The sequence below is a fragment of the Salvelinus fontinalis genome, chromosome 1 (genome assembly GCF_029448725.1).
Source record: "Salvelinus fontinalis isolate EN_2023a chromosome 1, ASM2944872v1, whole genome shotgun sequence".
Lineage (NCBI taxonomy): Eukaryota > Metazoa > Chordata > Actinopteri > Salmoniformes > Salmonidae > Salvelinus > Salvelinus fontinalis.
The window spans coordinates 99292635-99315134 of NC_074665.1; the positions used below are offsets into that span (position 1 = coordinate 99292635).

Genomic DNA, 22500 nt, shown 5'->3' on the forward strand with positions numbered 1-22500 from the left:
ATTGTCAATCATTCACACTGACATCTACTGTAGCCCCTCTACAATTAAATCTCTCCCTGACCGTGTCCATGGGGGTGATAAGTAGTTGTGTGTGTGTATTGTCAATCATTCACACTGACATCTACTGTACCCCTCTACGATTAAATCTCTCTCCCTGACCGTTTCCATGGGGGTGATAAGTAGTTGTGTGTGTGTATTGTCAATCATTCACACTGACATCTACTGTAGCCCCTCTACAATTAAATCCCTCTCCCTGACCGTGTCCATGGGGGGTGATAAGTAGTTGTGTGTGTGTATTGTCAATCATTCACACTGACATCTACTGTAGCCCCTCTACGATTAAATCTCTCTCCCTGACCGTTTCCATGGGGGTGATAAGTAGTTGTGTGTGTGTATTGTCAATCATTCACACTGACATCTACTGTAGCCCCTCTACGATTAAATCTCTCTCCCTGACCGTTTCCATGGGGGTGATAAGTAGTTGTGTGTGTGTATTGTCAATCATTCACACTGACATCTACTGTAGCCCCTCTACGATTAAATCCCTCTCCCTGACCGTTTCCATGGGGGTGATAGGTAGTTGTGTGTGTATTCACACTGCATGGCTAAACCCCCATTAAGTCCACTTACATTCACACTGTATGACGTCCAGGTTGAACTGCTGAACGGCTCCCATACTGATCTGTTTCAGCTCGCTGTCCAACAGCATCTGCATCAGGGACGTGGACAGGTGCTTACACGCTGACATACAGGCTGTCTGGGCCACTTTACCCTGCAGGAGGACAGAGGGGGAGGAAAGAGAGAGAGACAGAGATAAAAGGGAGGAGAGAGAGAGGGAAAGGAAAGAGAGAGGAGACAGAGGGGGAGAGGAGGCAGAGGGGGAGGAAAGAGAGAGAGACAGAGATAAAAGGGAGGAGAGAGGGAGAGAGAGGGAAAGGGGAGAGGAGAAAGAGGGGGAGGAAAGAGAGAGAGACAGAGAGATAAAAGAGGGAGAGAGAGAGAGGGAGAGAGAGGGAAAGGAAAGGAGAGAGGAGACAGAGAGATAAAAGGGAGGAATCTGTGTCAATAGAATATGGGAGTACAGATTTAGTCAAAGCTTCCTCTACCATACCCGAGGACTTGGAATTGATTACTGTGGGCTGCCGGCCCATGTTCTCTAGATAACACCAGGTTATATAACGACTCTGAACATCGATTAAAAACATGCAGACAGAAGAACAGCACAGATGAGGCTCAAAACAGAATGATGGATTCAAATGGACAGGGTTGTGAGGTTGTAGAGGGAGGGGTAAAAGCAGTCGAAAACGATCATATCCAGCCCAGACCAGACCAACAGAGCACAGAGAAACATCATGCACTAATGGTTACTGCTACACCAGGCTGTGTCATGCTGAATGCTGATCGAGAGCACACCACAGATATATGGGTTGGACTGTGTGGTGGTCCATGCTGTCCAAGACACGTATCAACCTCTCATCTCTTCAATGTGCTTCAGACTACCCTACACAATGCCCAAGTCCCCATTTTGGAAACCAAAACCATTGTCCTAGAAAACGGCAAATCAAAACTAGAGGAGACCTCTGAACATGGACATCCCTGGTCATCTGTAGATTGCCACGGGAATCAGGAATCACTGGTTTATTATGGGATATTTTAGATCCAATGAATGAATCCACTGCAGATAGAATGTCAGTAATAACTCGTAGTTCTAACTTCTCCATGAAGGTGGTGTTGATTAGACTGGTCCCAGATCTGTTGATTAGACTGGTCCCAGATCTGTTCGTGAAGGTGGCGTTGATTAAATGGTACCCTATACCCCATAGGCCCTGGTCAAATGGTACCCTATAGGCCCTGGTCAAATGGTACCCTATAGGCCCTGGTCAAATGGTACCCTATAGGCCCTGGTCAAATGGTACCCCATAGGCCCTGGTCAAATGGTACCCCATAGGCCCTGGTCAAATGGTACCCCATAGGCCCTGGCCAAATGGTACCCCATAGGCCCTGGTCAAATGGTACCCCATAGGCCCTGGTCAAATGGTACCCTATACCCCATAGGCCCTGGTCAAATGGCACCCTATACCCCATAGGCCCTGGTCAAATGGTACCCTATACCCCATAGGCCCTGGTCAAATGGTACCCTATACCCCATAGGCCCTGGTCAAATGGTACCCTATACCCCATAGGCCCTGGTCAAATGGTACCCTATACCCCATAGGCCCTGGTCAAATGGTACCCTATACCCCATAGGCCATGGTCAACTGGTACCCTATACCCCATAGGCCCTGGTCAAATGGTACCCCATAGGCCCTGGTCAAATGGTACCCTATACCCCATAGGCCCTGGTCAAATGGTACCCCTATACCCCATAGGCCCTGGTCAAATGGTACCCCATAGGCCCTGGTCAAATGGTACCCTATACCCCATAGGCCATGGTCAACTGGTACCCTATACCCCATAGGCCCTGGTCAAATGGTACCCCATAGGCCCTGGTCAAATGGTACCCTATACCCCATAGGCCCTGGTCAAATGGCACCCTATACCCCATAGGCCCTGGTCAAATGGTACCCTATACCCCATAGGCCCTGGTCAAATGGTACCCTATACCCCATAGGCCATGGTCAACTGGTACCCTATACCCCATAGGCCCTGGTCAAATGGTACCCCATAGGCCCTGGTCAAATGGTACCCTATACCCCATAGGCCCTGGTCAACTGGTACCCTATACCCCATAGGCCCTGGTCAAATGGTACCCCATAGGCCCTGGTCAAATGGTACCCTATACCCCATAGGCCCTGGTCAAATGGTACCCCTATACCCCATAGGCCCTGGTCAAATGGTACTCTATACCCCATAGGCCCTGGTCAAATGGTACCCTATACCCCATAGGCCATGGTCAAATGGTACCCTATACCCCATAGGCCCTGGTCAAATGGTACCCTATACCCCATAGGCCCTGGTCAAATGGTACCCCTATACCCCATAGGCCATGGTCAAATGGTACCCTATACCCCATAGGCCCTGGTCAAATGGTACCCCATAGGCCATGGTCAAATGGTACCCTATACCCCATAGGCCCTGGTCAAATGGTACCCCATAGGCCCTGGTCAAATGGTACCCCATAGGCCCTGGTCAAATGGTACCCTATACCCCATAGGCCCTGGTCAAATGGTACCCTATACCCTATACCCCATAGGCCCTGGTCAAATGGTACCCTATACCCCATAGGCCCTGGTCAAATGGTACCCTATACCCCATAGGCCATGGTCAAATGGTACCCTATACCCCATAGGCCCTGGTCAAATGGTACCCTATACCCCATAGGCCCTGGTCAAATGGCACCCTATACCCCATAGGCCCTGGTCAAATGGCACCCTATACCCCATAGGCCCTGGTCAAATGGCACCCTATACCCCATAGGCCCTGGTCAAATGGTACCCCATAGGCCCTGGTCAAATGGTACCCCATAGGCCCTGGTCAAATGGTACCCCATAGGCCCTGGTCAAATGGTACCCCATAGGCCCTGGTCAAATGGTACCCCATAGGCCCTGGTCAAATGGTACCCCATAGGCCCTGGTCAAATGGTACCCCATAGGCCCTGGTCAAATGGTACCCCATAGGCCCTGGTCAAATGGTACCCCATAGGCCCTGGTCAAATGGTACCCCATAGGCCCTGGTCAAATGGTACCCTATAGGCCCTGGTCAAATGGTACCCCATAGGCCCTGGTCAAATGGTACCCTATACCCCATAGGCCCTGGTCAAATGGTACCCCATACCCCATAGGCCCTGGTCAAATGGTACCCCATAGGCCCTGGTCAAATGGTACCCCATAGGCCCTGGTCAAATGGTACCCCATAGGCCCTGGTCAAATGGTACCCCATAGGCCCTGGTCAAATGGTACCCCATAGGCCCTGGTCAAATGGTACCCCATAGGCCCTGGTCAAATGGTACCCCATAGGCCCTGGTCAAATGGTACCCTATACCCCATAGGCCCTGGTCAAATGGTACCCCTATACCCCATAGGCCCTGGTCAAATGGTACCCCTATACCCCATAGGCCCTGGTCAAATGGTACCCTATACCCCATAGGCCATGGTCAAATGGTACCCTATACCTCATAGGCCCTGGTCAAATGGTACCCCATAGGCCCTGGTCAAATGGTACCCTATACCCCATAGGCCCTGGTCAAATGGTACCCTATACCCCATAGGCCCTGGTCAAATGGTACCCTACCCCATAGGCCCTGGTCAAATGGTACCCTATACCCCATAGGCCCTGGTCAAATGGTACCCTATACCCCATAGGCCCTGGTCAAATGGTACCCTATACCCCATAGGCCCTGGTCCAATGGTACCCCTATAACCCATTTTTTATACAATCTGTTACACATACTGGAGCTGTACAAATAAAGTCATCGACACCCTGTGTGTGTTTACAGACAATGTACAGATAAAATAACCTGTTAGATTTAACTTGAACTAAACGTGATGGATGGTATGTAAATTACTATAGTCCAGCATCATCACAAGTGGAGGAAGCAACAAGCCTGGAGGCAGATCCACAGTACAGACATGATCATGCATAACCCAGAACTGGACAGGGCAGGGGGGGGCAGAGTAGGGGGGGGCAGAGTAGGGCAGGCAGAGTAGGGCAGGGGCAGAGTAGGGAGGGGGGGCAGAGTAGGGGTGGGGGGCAGGGGGGGCAGAGTAGGGCAGGGGGGGCAGAGTAGGGCAGGGGGGGCAGAGTAGGGGTGGGGGGCAGAGTAGGGCAGGGGGGGCAGAGTAGGGGGGGGGGCAGAGTAGGGCAGGGGGGGGGCAGAGTAGGGCAGGGGGGGGGCAGAGTAGGGGGGGCAGAGTAGGGGGGGGGCAGAGTAGGGCAGGGGGGGCAGAGTAGGGGGGGCAGAGTAGGGCAGAGTAGGGGGTGGGGCAGAGTAGGGCAGGGGGGGCAGAGTAGGGGGGGGCAGAGTAGGGGGGGCAGAGTAGGGCAGGGGGGGCAGAGTAGGGGGGGGGGGGTACTTACCGACATAGCAGCATGGTCATTGCAGTTATTCTGAGCAGAACCACCCAAACAAATGAAAGATGTCCAGAATAGGAGAGAAAGGATGGCAACAATAAATGGACAGGAAAAGGAAAATCAGACAGACCCAGCATGCTTGGCAGAGGAAGTCAAATCAATAGAGGAATCAATTATAGATCACTGTGGGAGACATTCCTTAAGAAAAACAACGTCTTAACAACGGAACGGGAATAAAAAGCTGGAAATGATTGTATACAAGATAAGGAAGCTGGTGTACAGAGCAAGCAGCAAATCAGGCCACCAGCAACAGGTCTGGTTTGGGGTTCCACCAGCAACAGGTCTGGTTTGGGGTTCCACCAGCAACAGGTCTGGTTTGGGGTTCCACCAGCAACAGGTCTGGCTTGGGGTTCCACCAGCAGCAAGAGGTCTGGCTTGGGGTTCCACCAGCAGCAAGAGGTCTGGCTTGGGGTTCCACCAGCAGCAAGAGGTCTGGCTTGGGGTTCCACCAGCAGCAAGAGGTCTGGCTTGGGGTTCCACCAGCAGCAACAGGTCTGGCTTGGGGTTCCACCAGCAGCAACAGGTCTGGCTTGGGGTTCCACCAGCAGCAACAGGTCTGGCTTGGGGTTCCACCAGCAGCAACAGGTCTGGTTTGGGGTTCCACCAGCAGCAACAGGTCTGGTTTGGGGTTCCACCACCAGCAACAGGTCTGGTTTGGGGTTCCACCACCAGCAACAGGTCTGGTTTGGGGTTCCACCACCAGCAACAGGTCTGGTTTGGGGTTCCACCACCAGCAACAGGTCTGGTTTGGGGTTCCACCAGCAACAGGTCTGGTTTGGGGTTCCACCAGCAACAGGTCTGGTTTGGGGTTCCACCAGCAACAGGTCTGGTTTGGGGTTCCACCAGCAACAGGTCTGGTTTGGGGTTCCACCAGCAACAGGTCTGGTTTGGGGTTCCACCAGCAACAGGTCTGGTTTGGGGTTCCACCAGCAACAGGTCTGGTTTGGGGTTCCACCAGCAACAGGTCTGGTTTGGGGTGCCACCAGCAACAAGAGCACAGCGTATGTCCTCTGTCTCCTCTAGCTACTTCCTGACCAACTGTGATTGGCTCTTTGGTCAGTTTCATTGCAGTCGTTCTCCCCCAGAAATGACCATTTCTCATTTTGTTTGCTCTAACGATCCATATCCTCCCCAGTCACTCTTCAGTCTAACTTCATGTCAAGTCATTGTCATAACCTAGAATGATCTTGTTCCCTTGAGGTTTTCTGTGGAACTAAAAGAGAATGAAAATGGTACCGAAGATAAGCATTAGCACTACACAACTCCAACCCTGAATACACAGTACTGCAGTACACAACTCCAACCCTGAATACACAGTACTGCAGTACACAACTCCAACCCTGAATACACAGTACTGCAGTACACAACTCCAACCCTGAATACACAGTACTGCAGTACACAACTCCAACCCTGAATACACAGTACTGCAGTACACAACTCCAACCCTGAATACACAGTACTGCAGTACACAACTCCAACCCTGAATACACAGTACTGCAGTACACAACTCCAACCCTGAATACACAGTACTGCACAACTCCAACCCTGAATACACAGTACTGCAGTACACAACTCCAACCCTGAATACACAGTACTGCAGTACGCAACTCCAACCCTGAATACACAGTACTGCACAACTCCAACCCTGAATACACAGTACTGCAGTACACAACTCCAACCCTGAATACACAGCACTACACAACTCCAACCCTGAATACACAGTACTACAGTACGCAACTCCAACCCTGAATACACAGTACTGCACTACACAACTCCAACCCTGAATACACAGTACTACAGTACACAACTCCAACCCTGAATACACAGTACTGCAGTACGCAACTCCAACCCTGAATACACAGTACTGCACAACTCCAACCCTGAATACACAGTACTGCACAACTCCAACCCTGAATACACAGTACTGCAGTACGCAACTCCAACCCTGAATACACAGTACTGCACAACTCCAACCCTGAATACACAGTACTGCACAACTCCAACCCTGAATACACAGTACTGCACTACACAACTCCAACCCTGAATACACAGTACTGCACTACACAACTCCAACCCTGAATACACAGTACTGCAGTACGCAACTCCAACCCTGAATACACAGTACTGCACTACACAACTCCAACCCTGAATACACAGTACTGCAGTACACAAATCCAACCCTGAATACACAGTACTACAGTACGCAACTCCAACCCTGAATACACAGTACTGCAGTACGCAACTCCAACCCTGAATACACAGTACTGCAGTACACAACTCCAACCCACGTAACACCGAGTCACCACGTAACACCGAGTCACCACGTAACACCGAGTCACCACGTAACACCGAGTCACCACGTAACACCGAGTCACCAGCGTCACGTAACACCGAGTCACCACGTAACACCGAGTCACCACGTAACACCGAGTCACCACGTAACACCGAGTCACCACGTAACACCGAGTCACCACGTAACACCGAGTCACCACGTAACACCGAGTCACCACGTAACACCGAGTCACCACGTAACACCGAGTCACCACGTAACACCGAGTCACCACGTAACACAGAGTCACCACCGCCACGTAACACCGAGTCACCACGTAACACCGAGTCACCACGTAACACCGAGTCACCACGTAACACAGAGTCACCACCGCCACGTAACACCGAGTCACCACGTAACACCGAGTCACCACGTAACACCGAGTCACCACGTAACACCGAGTCACCACGTAACACCGAGTCACCACGTAACACCGAGTCACCACGTAACACCGAGTCACCACGTAACACCGAGTCACCACGTAACACCGAGTCACCACGTAACACCGAGTCACCACGTAACACCGAGTCACCACGTAACACCAAGTCACCAGCGTCACGTAACACCGAGTCACGTAACACCGAGTCACCACGTAACACCGAGTCACCACGTAACACCGAGTCACCACGTAACACCGAGTCACCACGTAACACCGAGTCACCACGTAACACCAAGTCACCACCGTCACGTAACACCGAGTCACCACGTAACACCAAGTCACCACGTAACACTGAGTCACCACGTAACACCGAGTCACCACGTAACACCAAGTCACCACCGTCACGTAACACCGAGTCACCACGTAACACCAAGTCACCACGTAACACCGAGTCACCACGTAACACCGAGTCACCACGTAACACCGAGTCACCACGTAACACCGAGTCACCACGTAACACCGAGTCACCACGTAACACCGAGTCACCACGTAACACAGAGTCACCACGTAACACAGTCACCACGTAACACAGAGTCACCACGTAACACCGAGTCACCAGCGTCACGTAACACAGAGTCACCACCGTCACGTAACACCAAGTCACCACGTAACACCAAGTCACCACGTAACACCGAGTCACCAGCGTCACGTAACACCGAGTCACGTAACACCGAGTCACCACGTAACACCGAGTCACCACGTAACACCGAGTCACCAGCGTCACGTAACACCGAGTCACCACGTAACACCGAGTCACCACCGTCACGTAACACCAAGTCACCACGTAACACCGAGTCACCACGTAACACCGAGTCACCACGTAACACCGAGTCACCACGTAACACCGAGTCACCACGTAACACCGAGTCACCACGTAACACCAAGTCACCAGCGTCACGTAACACCGAGTCACGTAACACCGAGTCACCACGTAACACCGAGTCACCACGTAACACCGAGTCACCACGTAACACCGAGTCACCACGTAACACCGAGTCACCACGTAACACCAAGTCACCACCGTCACGTAACACCGAGTCACCACGTAACACCAAGTCACCACGTAACACTGAGTCACCACATAACACCGAGTCACCACGTAACACCAAGTCACCACGTAACACCAAGTCACCACCGTCACGTAACACCGAGTCACCACGTAACACCGAGTCACCACGTAACACCGAGTCACCACGTAACACCGAGTCACCACGTAACACCGAGTCACCACGTAACACAGAGTCACCACGTAACACCGAGTCACCACGTAACACCGAGTCACCAGCGTCACGTAACACCGAGTCACCACCGTCACGTAACACCAAGTCACCACGTAACACCAAGTCACCACGTAACACCGAGTCACCAGCGTCACGTAACACCGAGTCACGTAACACCGAGTCACCACGTAACACCGAGTCACCACGTAACACCGAGTCACCAGCGTCACGTAACACCGAGTCACCACGTAACACCGAGTCACCAGCGTCACGTAACACCGAGTCACCACGTAACACCGAGTCACCACCGTCACGTAACACCAAGTCACCACGTAACACCGAGTCACCACGTAACACCGAGTCACCACGTAACACCGAGTCACCACGTAACACCGAGTCACCACGTAACACCGAGTCACCACGTAACACCGAGTCACCACCGTCACGTAACACCGAGTCACCACCGTCACGTAACACCGAGTCACCACGTAACACCGAGTCACCACGTAACACCGAGTCACCACGTAACACCGAGTCACCACCGTCACGTAACACCGAGTCACCACGTAACACTGAGTAACACCGAGTCACCACGTAACACCGAGTCACCACGTAACACCGAGTCACCACCGTCACGTAACACCGAGTCACCACGTAACACCAAGTCACCACGTAACACCGAGTCACCACGTAACACCGAGTCACCACCGTCACATAACACCAAGTCACCACCGTCACGTAACACCAAGTCACCACCGTCACACCAAGTCACCACCGTCACGTAACACCAAGTCACCACCGTCACACCAAGTCACCACCGTCACGTAACACCAAGTCACCACCGTCACACCAAGTCACCACCGCCACGTAACACCGAGTCACCAGCGTCACGTAACACCGAGTCACCACGTAACACCGAGTCACCACGTAACACCGAGTCACCACGTAACACCAAGTCACCACGTAACACCGAGTCACGTAACACCAAGTCACCACGTAACACCGAGTCACCACGTAACACCAAGTCACCACGTAACACCGAGTCACCACCGTCACATAACACCAAGTCACCACCGCCACGTAACACCAAGTCACCACCGTCACGTAACACCAAGTCACCACCGTCACGTAACACCAAGTCACCACCGTCACACCAAGTCACCACCGTCACGTAACACCAAGTCACCACCGTCACACCAAGTCACCACCGTCACGTAACACCAAGTCACCACCGTCACGTAACACCAAGTCACCACCGTCACACCAAGTCGCCACCGCCACGTAACACTGATACAAGTACAACACAACAAATTACCACAATAACTCGCAACAACAAAACTCCATCTCCCAGAGTTCCCCTGCCTGCGGGGGGGAGGGGGCTAACTCACCGGCAGGTGTGTGAAAACCTGGAAGGTGCTGCGGAGGAAGTTGATGAGGTCCATAAGGTATCCACTGGCCTGGCCGTCTGACTCCGGCATGCCCCAATCATAGTCTGCCAGCTGGATAAACTCATCTATCTTCTGGTTGAGTTTGGTGTAGATCTCTCCCTCCGCTGCATGACGTGCATCCTGGATACACCAGACAGGGAACACCAACACGTCAGTACTGACGGAGGTTACTACTGACACAATGAGCTGAACGCCAGGTAAGACTACGTCAGCACTACGGAGGTTACTACTGACACAATGAGCTGAACGCCAGGTAAGACTACGTCAGCACTACGGAGGTTACTACTGACACAATGAGCTGAACGCCAGGTAAGACTACGTCAGCACTACGGAGGTTACTACTGACACAATGAGCTGAACGCCAGGTAAGACTACGTCAGCACTGACGGAGGTTACTACTGACAGAATGAGCTGAACGCCAGGTAAGACTACGTCAGTACTGACGGAGGTTACTACTGACACAATGAGCTGAACGCCAGGTAAGACCACGTCAGTACTGACGGAGGTTACTACTGACAGAATGAGCTGAACGCCAGGTAAGACTACGTCAGCACTGACGGAGGTTACTACTGACAGAATGAGCTGAACGCCAGGTAAGACCACGTCAGTACTGACGAGCTGAACGCCAGGTAAGACCACGTCAGTACTGACGGAGGTTACTACTGACAGAATGAGCTGAACGCCAGGTAAGACTACGTCAGTACTGACGGAGGTTACTACTGACACAATGAGCTGAACGCCAGGTAAGACTACGTCAGTACTGACGGAGGTTACTACTGACACAATGAGCTGAACGCCAGGTAAGACTACGTCAGTACTGACGGAGGTTACTACTGACACAATGAGCTGAACGCCAGGTAGAACTACGTCAGTACTGATGGAGGTTACTACTGACAATGAGCTGAACGCCAGGTAAGACTACATCAGTACTGACGGAGGTTACTACTGACACAATGAGCTGAACGCCAGGTAAGACTACGTCAGTACTACGGAGGTTACTACTGACAGAATGAGCTGAACGCCAGGTAAGACCACGTCAGTACTGACGGAGGTTACTACTGACAGAATGAGCTGAACGCCAGGTAAGACTACGTCAGCACTGACGGAGGTTACTACTGACAGAATGAGCTGAACGCCAGGTAAGACCACGTCAGTACTGACGAGCTGAACGCCAGGTAAGACCACGTCAGTACTGACGGAGGTTACTACTGACAGAATGAGCTGAACGCCAGGTAAGACTACGTCAGTACTGACGGAGGTTACTACTGACACAATGAGCTGAACGCCAGGTAAGACTACGTCAGTACTGACGGAGGTTACTACTGACACAATGAGCTGAACGCCAGGTAAGACTACGTCAGTACTGACGGAGGTTACTACTGACACAATGAGCTGAACGCCAGGTAGAACTACGTCAGTACTGATGGAGGTTACTACTGACAATGAGCTGAACGCCAGGTAAGACTACATCAGTACTGACGGAGGTTACTACTGACACAATGAGCTGAACGCCAGGTAAGACTACGTCAGTACTACGGAGGTTACTACTGACAGAATGAGCTGAACGCCAGGTAAGACTACGTCAGTACTGACGGAGGTTACTACTGACAGAATGAGCTGAACGCCAGGTAAGACTACGTCAGTGCTGACGGAGGTTACTACTGACAGAATGAGCTGAACGCCAGGTAAGACTACGTCAGTGCACGTTGATGAACTACGCTGAAGTACCGGAAGCTCTGTAAAGTTTGACAGTTCCCTTATTCCAGCAATAAGCATGGTTTGAGCCTGCGGCAACACAAGAGAAGAGACTATGACTAATGAATATACCTTAAGTTTATTTGTTTAACCTCTTTCAGCTAGGGGGCACTATTTTAATGTTTGGAAAAATAACGTTCCCAAGGTAAACTGACTATTTCTCAGGCCCAGATGCTAGAATATGCATATAATTGACCGATTAGGATAGAAAACACTCTAAAGTTTCCAAAACTGTCAAAATATTGTCTGGTGGAGAATTCAGACAGAAATACCCCAAGGATTTCCTCCAGTACCTTAAAGGTGGAAAGGCCGTAGAGGCGCGTGGTGTGTACGGTCTCAGGTGAGACGTTGGTGATGTTGGTGATGAAGTCCTCCAGGTATTTACAGGCCTGCTCCAGATGGGTTGTGTTGATGATGATCTGGACTAACTGCAATACAAAAAAGAGACGTAAACGGGGACCAAGTGGGTCAACTGGCAAATATAAATCAACAACCTTACACTTTTCTTAAATAATTCCTTATCAGATAAGATGAAATAGAACAAAAGTTTACGTTTTGTATGTTGATCACCACATCTTGCAGAACCAGTTCTATTTCTAGTAAACTTAGGTTTACAATTATTAGCACCCCTGAGCAAGTACTTGGTGGCAAAGCCTTAGGCCAAGATAACTGCCAACAAATGCTTCCTGTAGCCATAAATGAGCTGCACCTTTCTACTGATCATTGGTTCCTCAGCAACAAACTGCTCTAATTCTTCAATGTTTTCAGCTGGTGCCCTCCACCAACTGCTGGTGTCAGCTCTCGCCATACGTTTTGGATATGTTTCTCTGGCCAATCCAGAACAGTCCAGTACTTCTTCTTAACCATTTCTGGGTGGTAGAGTGGCCAGACGAAAGCTACTCCTCAGTAAAAAGGCACATGACTGTCCGCTTTGAGTTTGTCAAAAGGCACCTAAAGGACTTTCAGACCATGAGAATCAAGATTCTATGGTCTGATGCCGAGCGTCACGTCTAGAGGAAACCTGGCACCATCCCTACGGTGAAGAATGGTGGTGGCAGCATTATGCTGTGTGGATGTTTTTCAGGGGCAGGGACTAGGTGACTAGTCAGGATCGAGGCAAAGATGAACGGAGAAAAGTACAGAGAGATCCTTGATGAAAACCTGCTCCAGAGCACTCAGGACCTCCGACTGGGGCGAAGGTTCACCTTCCAACAGGACAACGACCCTAAGCACACAGCCAAGACAACAGAGGAGTGGATTTGGGACAAGTCTCTGAATGTCCTTGAGTGGCCCAGCCAGAGCCCAGACTTGAACCCGATCGATAAGCTTGAATTCCGGGATTCTATGCCGAGAATCCATTCCAACCTGACAGAGAGGATCTGCAGAGAAGAATGGGAGAAACTCCCTAAACACAGATGTGATATTTTTATTACCCATTTGCAAACATTTCTGTTTTTGCTGTGTCATTATGTGGTATTGTGTGTAGATTGATGAGGAAAAAAACTACTTAAAGCAATTTTAGAATAAGGCTCTAAAGTAGCAAAATGTGGAGAAATTCAAGGGGTCTGAAATCTTTCCGAATGCACTGTATCTACACTCGCCGGCCAGTTTATTAGGTGACAGTGTTCCACGTGGCCTTCTATATAAAGCAGACAGGCATCGAGGAATTCAGTCACTGTTAGATTGAACGTTAGAATGGGCAAAACTAGTGACCTAAGCGACTTTGAGCGCTGTACGATCGTCGGTGCCAGGCACGCCGGATACAGTATCTAAGAAACGGCTGCCCTCCTTTTCACACAGTGTCTAGGGTTTCCCAAGAATGGTGCGACAAACAAAAAACATCCAGTCAGCGGCAATCCTGGTCGAAGGAGAATGGCAAGAATCGTGCAAGCTAACAGGTGAGCCACAAACAGACAAATAACGCAGTATAAAAGCGGTGTGAAGAACGGGATCTCGGAAAGCACAACTTATCGGTCCTTGTCACGGATGGGCTGTTGCAGCAGACGACCTATCAGCTAAAAACAAGAAGAAGCGGCTCCAATGGAAACGCGTTCATCAACACTGGACAACTGAGGAGTGGAAAAACATTGTCTGGTACGACAAATCCTGGTTCCTGTTGAGTCATGCTGATGGAAGTGTCAGGATTTGGGTCCATGGACCCATCCTGCCTGGTGTCAATGGTACGCCGCAATCTGAAATCGATGCCCTGAAGAATTCAAGCTTTTCTGGTGGGTCCAACCCTGTACTAGATAGGCCGCCCCCAGGTGGTAAGGGTAGGTGACAACACATCAAGCTTTTCTGGTGGGTCCAACCCTGTACTAGATAGGCCGCCCCCAGGTGGTAAGGGTAGGTGACAACACATCCGCCACGCTGATCCTCAACACAGGGGCCCCTCAGTCCCTTCCTGTACTCCCTGTTCACTCACGACTGCATGGCCAGGCACGACTCCAACACCATCATTAAGTTTGCAGATGACACAACAGTGGTAGACCTGATCATCGACAACGACGAGACCGCCTATAGGGAGGAGGTCAGAGACCTGGCCGTGTGGTGGACTGGCCACCCCTCATAGCCTGGTTCCTCTCTAGGTTTCTTCCTAGGTTTTGGCATTTCTAGGGAGTTTTTCCTAGCCACCGTGCTTCTACACCTGCATTGCTTGCTGTTTGGGATTTTAGGCTGGTTTCTGTACAGCACTTTGAGACATCAGCTGATGTACGAAGGGCTTTATAAATATATTTGATTTGGTGCCAGAATAACAACCTCAACTTGATCAAGACAAAGGAGATGATTGTGGACTACAGGAAAAGGAGGACCGAGCACAGCCCCATTCTCATCGACGGGGCTGCAGTGGAGCAGGTTGAGAGCTTCAAGTTCCTTGGTGTCCACATCACCAACAAACTAACATGGTCCAAGCACACCATGAAAGTCGTGAAGCGGGCACAACAAAACCGTTTCCCCCTCAGAAGACTGAAAAGATTTGGCATGGGTCCTCAGATCCTCAAAATGTTCTACAGCTGCACCATCGAGAGCATCCTGACTGGTTGCATCACTGCCTGGTACAGCAACTGCTCAGCCTCCGACCGCAAGGCACTACAGAGGGTAGTGCGAACGGCCCAGTACATCACTGGGGCAAAACGTCCTGCCATTCAGGACCTCTATACCAGGCAGTGTCAGAGGAAGGCCCTAAAAATTGTAAAAGACTCCAGCTACCCTAGTCCATAGACTGTTCTCTCTGCTATCGCACGGCAAGCGGTACCGGAGCTCCAAGTCTAGGTCCAAGAGGCTTCTAAACAGTTTCTACCCCCAAGCCATTAGACTCCTGAACATCTAATCAAATGGCTACCCAGACTATTTGCATCCCCCCCACTTTTTATGCCGCTGTTATCATCTATGATTAGTCACTTTAATAACTCTACCTACATGTACATATTACCTCAATTACCTCGACTAACCGGTGCCCCCGCACATTGACTCAGTGCTGGTACCCCCTTTATATAGTCTGGCTATTGTTATTTTACTGCTGCTCTTTAATTACTTGTTACTTTTATTTCTTATTCTTATTTTTTCAAACTGCATTGTTGGTTAGGGGCTTGTAAATAATCATGCCACTGTAAGGTTGTATTCGGCGCATGTGGCTAATACAATTTGACTTGTACCTAATAAACTGTCCGGGACACTTTTCAATTAGCGGAGTCGGCTATTTCAGCCACACCCATTGCTGACACGTGTATAAAATCGAGCAAACACCTATGCAATCTCCATAGACAAACATTGGCAGTAGAATGGCCTTACTGAAGAGCTCAGTCACTTTCAACGTGGCACCGTCATATATCAGCTTTCCAACAAGTCAGTTCATCAAATGTCTGCCCTGCTAGAACTGCCCCAGTCAACTGTAAGTGCTGTTATAGTGAAGTGGACATGTCTAGGAGCAACAACGGCTCAGCCGCGAAGTGGTAGGCCACACGAGCTCACAGAATGGGGCTGCCGAGTGTTGAAGCGCGTAGAGCATTAAAAAATGATCGGTTGCAACACTCACTACCGAGTTCCAAACTGCCTCTGGAAGCAACGTCAGCACAAGAACTGTTCGTCGGGAGCTTCATGAAATGGGTTTCCATGGCCGAGCAGCCGCATACAAGCCTAAGATCACCATGCGGTATGCCAAGCGTCGACTGGAGTGGTCTAACAATGGACTCTGGAGCTGTGGAAACGCGTTCTCTGGAGTGATGAATCACGCTTCACCATCTGGTAGTCCGACGGACGAATCTGGGTTTGGCGGATGCCAAGAGAACGCTACCTGCCTGAATGCATAGTGCCAACTGTAAAGTTTGGTGGAGGAGGAACAATGGTCTGGGGCTGTTTTTCATGGTCCGAGCCCCTTAGTTCCAGTGAAGGGAAATCTTAACGTTACAGCATACAATGACATTCTAGATGATTCTGTTCTTCCAACTTTGTGGCAACAGTTTGTGGAAGGCCCTTTCCGTTTCAGCAGGAAAGGCGAAGTCCTTAGAGAAATGCGAAGTCCTTAGAGAAATGCTTTGTCGAGATCGGTGTGGAAGAACTTGACTGGCCGGCACAGAGCCCTGAATTCAACCCAATCGAACACCTTTGGGATGAAAGCAGGTTCCCGCAGCAATGTTCCAACATCTAGTAGAAAGCCTTCCCAGTAGAGTGGGGGGGGGGGGGGGGGGGGGGGGTGGTGGACCAACTCCATATTAATGCCCATGATTTTGGAATGAGATGTTGGACGAGCAGGTGTCCACATACTTTTTGGTCACGTATGGAATAATGTACTGTACCTCAGTTAGTCCTATATGGGGTTTCTTGATGAGGTTCTGTAGACAGCCACTCAGTGTCCTCGTCAACAACAGGTTGGTGGATTTACGAAGCATGTCATCGATCTCTGTCCAGCTGGAAACACAATCAAAACCGATGTTATGAAACATGTCATCGATCTCTGTCCAGCTGGAAACACAAACAAAACCATAAGAAAAGGCATGTCATCGATCTCTGTCCAGCTAGAAACACAAACAAAACAAAAACGATAAGAGAAGGGATGTTTCACTAAAGTTCTGAACTTTTCTATTCTCATAGTTTCTACAGATTGTAAATTAAAAGATAACATGTTTTGATTAACAGTATTATAATTATTGATCGATTGACTATGAGTTTTCAGATCACCCAGCAGTGACATTTCTATTGGTTGCCAGAATTTTGTACAGTTCAAATTAAACAATTCTAAGTTCTGTGGTGTTTTGTGTGTCATGGAATCGGTACAATTGGTGAAAATCTCTTCCGAACTATTCAGCAATCTCTTCAGCTGTAAATGTTTTGGTCCTTAAAAATGAAAGCATTATACGTTATTTATCACAATTTCCTTAAACCAATGTTGATCTTTAATCATGAAACATACAACCCCGCCTTTCTTCTTCCCGGAGAGATGTCTGCGCGATGTACTGAGAACCCAGCTGGCTGTCTGGATGGGGACAGTATACCCCGAGAGAGCCGTGTTTACATGAAACAGAGTACGTTACAATCCCTGATGTCTCTCTGGGAAGGAGCAAAGCCTATTCTATTGACCTATTTATATACTTTCCACTCGTTACCACAGCCACAAAGTCATAAACCCTGCCTAAAATGTGATTTTTAAACCTAACCTTAACCACACTGCTAACCTGTTGTCTAAACTTCGTTTAATTTGGATGAAAAGACAGACTTTTCATCCCAATTCTGCCACTCTGAGAGTGAAGACCATGAGATGTTAAGTGATCATCCCCAGAGCAGTCAAACCCCCAGAATGATTTGAACCACGCCAGTCAACAGTTCCATTATTTGGACCTCCCCACAGTTCATTGGAAGAGGAGGTGTAAACTCGAACATAGTCTTTTAGCTAGAAAGACACAAGACTATCTCGTCAGCGTAGAGAACATTCTGCTGTTGTAAAGCACCTTTTCTGCATTTCTGTGCATTTTGCCTTGGCTGGTGTTCCTCTGCTAAAACATTATACCAAAAATCAGTGGGCATGTGCTCTGAATGTCCGTCACAATCACTGGGCATGTGCTCTGAATGTCCGTTGTATTTCTTTTTTCTATTCTCCCTGACTGTCTAGCTTTTAATTGATTGTTAGGTTATCAAAGATGGTATTATTTAAAAAAATATAGTTCAACATTTTTTTGGGGACATTTTTCTATACCCAAGTAATGACCAGAGACAGCCCGCCTAAGAATAGTCTATACAGCGAAACCCCTGTAACTAGCTCCAATGACTCATTTATACAGCAAAAACCATGTAACTAGCTCCAATGACTAATTTATACAGCAAAAACCATGTAACTAGCTCCAATGACTAATTTATACAGCAAAAACCATGTAACTAGCTCCAATGACTCATTTATACAGCAAAAACCCTGTAACTAGCTCCAATGACTAATTTATACAGCAAAAACCATGTAACTAGCTCCAATGACTAATTTATACAGCAAAAACCCTGTAACTAGCTCCAATGACAAATTTATACAGCAAAAACCCTGTAACTAGCTCCAATGACTCATTTATATAGCAAAAACCCTGTAACTAGCTCCAATGACTCATTTATACAGCAAAACCCCTGTAACTAGCTCCAATGACTCATTTATACAGCAAAAACCCTGTAACTAGCTCCAATGACTCATTTATACAGCAAAAACCCTGTAACTAGCTCCAATGACTAATTTATACAACAAAACCCCTGTAACTAGCTCCAATGACTCATTTATACAGCAAAACCCCTGTAACTAGCTCCAATGACTCATTTATATAGCAAAAACCATGTAACTAGCTCCAATGACTAATTTATACAGCAAAAACCCTGTAACTAGCTCCAATGATTAATTTATACAGCAAAAACCATGTAACTAGCTCCAATGACTCATTTATACAGCAAAAACCCTGTAACTAGCTCCAATGACTAATTTATACAGCAAAAACCCTGTAACTAGCTCCAATGACTAGATTATACAGCAAAAACCATGTAACTAGCTACAATGACTAATTTCCTACACATTAAAGGAATAGTTTAATATTTTGACAAAGAAGCAATTCATCTAACTTTCCCCTGAGTCGGATGAACAAGAATAGCTAGCATGCTAACTGTTGTAAACGACCAGTTATTGCGCTAAAGCTAGTTAGCTAGTTAGCCTTCATACTGGACGCAAAGACATAAAAGTTGTATCCACTGTGGTATTGTTTTGCAGCAAGAGATATTCAAGGACATTTTATTTTAAAAACAGTTGATCTCCTTCAGGGGACAGCAGACTCCTAGTTATTAAACCCTGTACTAGGGACCCTAGTGAGGGAACAGCCAGGCTGACTCCTAGTTATTAAACCCTGTACTAGGGACCCTAGTGAGGGAACAGCCAGGCTGACTCCTAGTTATTAAACCCTGTACTAGGGACCCTAGTGAGGGAACAGCCAGGCTGACTCCTAGTTATTAAACCCTGTACTAGGGACCCTAGTGAGGGAACAGCCAGGCTCTGACTCCCAGTTATTAAACCCTGTACTAGGGACCCTAGTGAGGGAACAGCCAGGCTCCAGTTATTATACCCTGTACTAGGGACCCTAGTGAGGGAACAGCCAGGCTCTGACTCCCAGTTATTATACCCTGTACTAGGGACCCTAGTGAGGGAACAGCCAGGCTCTGACTCCCAGTTATTATACCCTGTACTAGGGACCCTAGTGAGGGAACAGCCAGGCTCTGACTCCCAGTTATTAAACCCTGTACTAGGGACCCTAGTGAGGGAACAGCCAGGCTCCAGTTATTAACCCCTGTATTAGGGACCCTAGTGAGGGAACAGCCAGGCTCCAGTTATTAAACCCTGTACTAGGGACCCTAGTGAGGGAACAGCCAGGCTCTGACTCACAGTTATTAAACCCTGTACTAGGGACCCTAGTGAGGGAACAGCCAGGCTCTGACTCCCAGGTATTAAACCCTGTACTAGGGACCCTAGTGCGGGAACAGCCAGGCTCTGACTCCCAGTTATTAAACCCTGTACTAGGGACCCTTGTGAGGGAACAGCCAGGCTCTGACTGCTAGGGACCCTAGTGAGGGAACAGCCAGGCTCTGACTCCCAGTTATTAAACCCTGTACTAGGGACCCTAGTGAGGGAACAGCCAGGCTCTGACTCCCAGGTATTAAACCCTGTACTAGGGACCCTAGTGAGGGAACAGCCAGGCTCTGACTCCCAGTTATTAAACCCTGTACTAGGGACCCTAGTGAGGGAACAGCCAGGCTCTGACTCCCAGTTATTACACCCTGTACTAGGGACCCTAGTGAGGGAACAGCCAGGCTCCAGTTATTAAACCCTGTACTAGGGACCCTAGTGAGGGAACAGCCAGGCTCTGACTCACAGTTATTAAACCCTGTACTAGGGACCCTAGTGAGGGAACAGCCAGGCTCCAGTTATTAAACCCTGTACTAGGGACCCTAGTGAGGGAACAGCCAGGCTCCAGTTATTAAACCCTGTACTAGGGACCCTAGTGAGGGAACAGCCAGGCTCCAGTTATTAAACCCTGTACTAGGGACCCTAGTGAGGGAACAGCCAGGCTCTGACTCACAGTTATTAAACCCTGTACTAGGGACCCTAGTGAGGGAACAGCCAGGCTCTGACTCCCAGTTATTAAACCCTGTACTAGGGACCCTAGTGAGGGAACAGCCAGGCTCTGACTCCCAGTTATTAAACCCTGTACTAGGGACCCTAGTGAGGGAACAGCCAGGCTCTGACTCCCAGTTATTACACCCTGTACTAGGGACCCTAGTGAGGGAACAGCCAGGCTCTGACTCCCAGTTATTAAACCCTGTACTAGGGACCCTAGTGAGGGAACAGCCAGGCTCTGACTCCCAGTTATTAAACCCTGTACTAGGGACCCTAGTGAGGGAACAGCCAGGCTCTGACTCCTAGTTATTAAACCCTGTACTAGGGACCCTAGTGAGGGAACAGCCAGGCTCTGACTCCCAGTTATTAAACCCTGTACTAGGGACCCTAGTGAGGGAACAGCCAGGCTCCAGTTATTAAACCCTGTACTAGGGACCCTAGTGAGGGAACAGCCAGGCTCCAGTTATTATACCCTGTACTAGGGACCCTAGTGAGGGAACAGCCAGGCTCCAGTTATTACACCCTGTACTAGGGACCCTAGTGAGGGAACAGCCAGGCTCTGACTCCCAGTTATTAAACCCTGTACTAGGGACCCTAGTGAGGGAACAGCCAGGCTCTGACTCCCAGTTATTAAACCCTGTACTAGGGACCCTAGTGAGGGAACAGCCAGGCTCCAGTTATTAAACCCTGTACTAGGGACCCTAGTGAGGGAACAGCCAGGCTCTGACTCCCAGTTATTAAACCCTGTACTAGGGACCCTAGTGAGGGAACAGCCAGGCTCCAGTTATTAAACCCTGTACTAGGGACCCTAGTGAGGGAACAGCCAGGCTCTGACTCCTAGTTATTAAACCCTGTACTAGGGACCCTAGTGAGGGAACAGCCAGGCTCCAGTTATTAAACCCTGTACTAGGGACCCTAGTGAGGGAACAGCCAGGCTCTGACTCCCAGTTATTATACCCTGTACTAGGGACCCTAGTGAGGGAACAGCCAGGCTCCAGTTATTACACCCTGTACTAGGGACCCTAGTGAGGGAACAGCCAGGCTCTGACTCCCAGTTATTAAACCCTGTACTAGGGACCCTAGTGAGGGAACAGCCAGGCTCTGACTCCCAGTTATTATACCCTGTACTAGGGACCCTAGTGAGGGAACAGCCAGGTTCTGACTCCTAGTTATTAAACCCTGTACTAGGGACCCTAGTGAGGGAACAGCCAGGCTCCAGTTATTAAACCCTGTACTAGGGACCCTAGTGAGGGAACAGCCAGGCTCTGACTCCCAGTTATTAAACCCTGTACTAGGGACCCTAGTGAGGGAACAGCCAGGCTCTGACTCCCATTTATTATACCCTGTACTAGGGAACCTAGTGAGGGAACAGCCAGGCTCTGACTCCCAGGTATTAAACCCTGTACTAGGGACCCTAGTGAGGGAACAGCCAGGCTCCAGTTATTAAACCCTGTACTAGGGACCCTAGTGAGGGAACAGCCAGGCTCTGACTCCCAGTTATTAAACCCTGTACTAGGGACCCTAGTGAGGGAACAGCCAGGCTCTGACTCCTAGGGACCCTAGTGAGGGAACAGCCAGGCTCTGACTCCTAGGGACCCTAGTGAGGGAACAGC

At 49.5% G+C, this 22500-nt stretch overlaps 1 protein-coding gene across 8 annotated transcripts in view; it reads right to left on the bottom strand.

Annotated features, from left to right (window-relative positions):
* The window catches only part of LOC129865185 (exocyst complex component 6-like), a 183471-nt gene that overhangs the window by 27254 nt on the left and 133717 nt on the right, over window positions 1-22500 (bottom strand). For 4 of the 8 annotated variants that reach the window (XM_055937738.1, XM_055937791.1, XM_055937746.1 and 1 more), the window contains exons 14-18: window positions 17058-17169; window positions 12555-12689; window positions 10447-10626; window positions 5017-5046; window positions 631-772 (exon numbers count right to left, since the gene is read on the bottom strand). In XM_055937738.1, coding sequence (XP_055793713.1) covers window positions 631-772; window positions 5017-5046; window positions 10447-10626; window positions 12555-12689; window positions 17058-17169 — 599 coding nt within the window. The remainder of the gene's footprint in view (window positions 1-630; window positions 773-5016; window positions 5047-10446; window positions 10627-12554; window positions 12690-17057; window positions 17170-22500) is intronic. The other 4 variants (XM_055937773.1, XM_055937764.1, XM_055937781.1 and 1 more) reach the window with 1 other exon arrangement.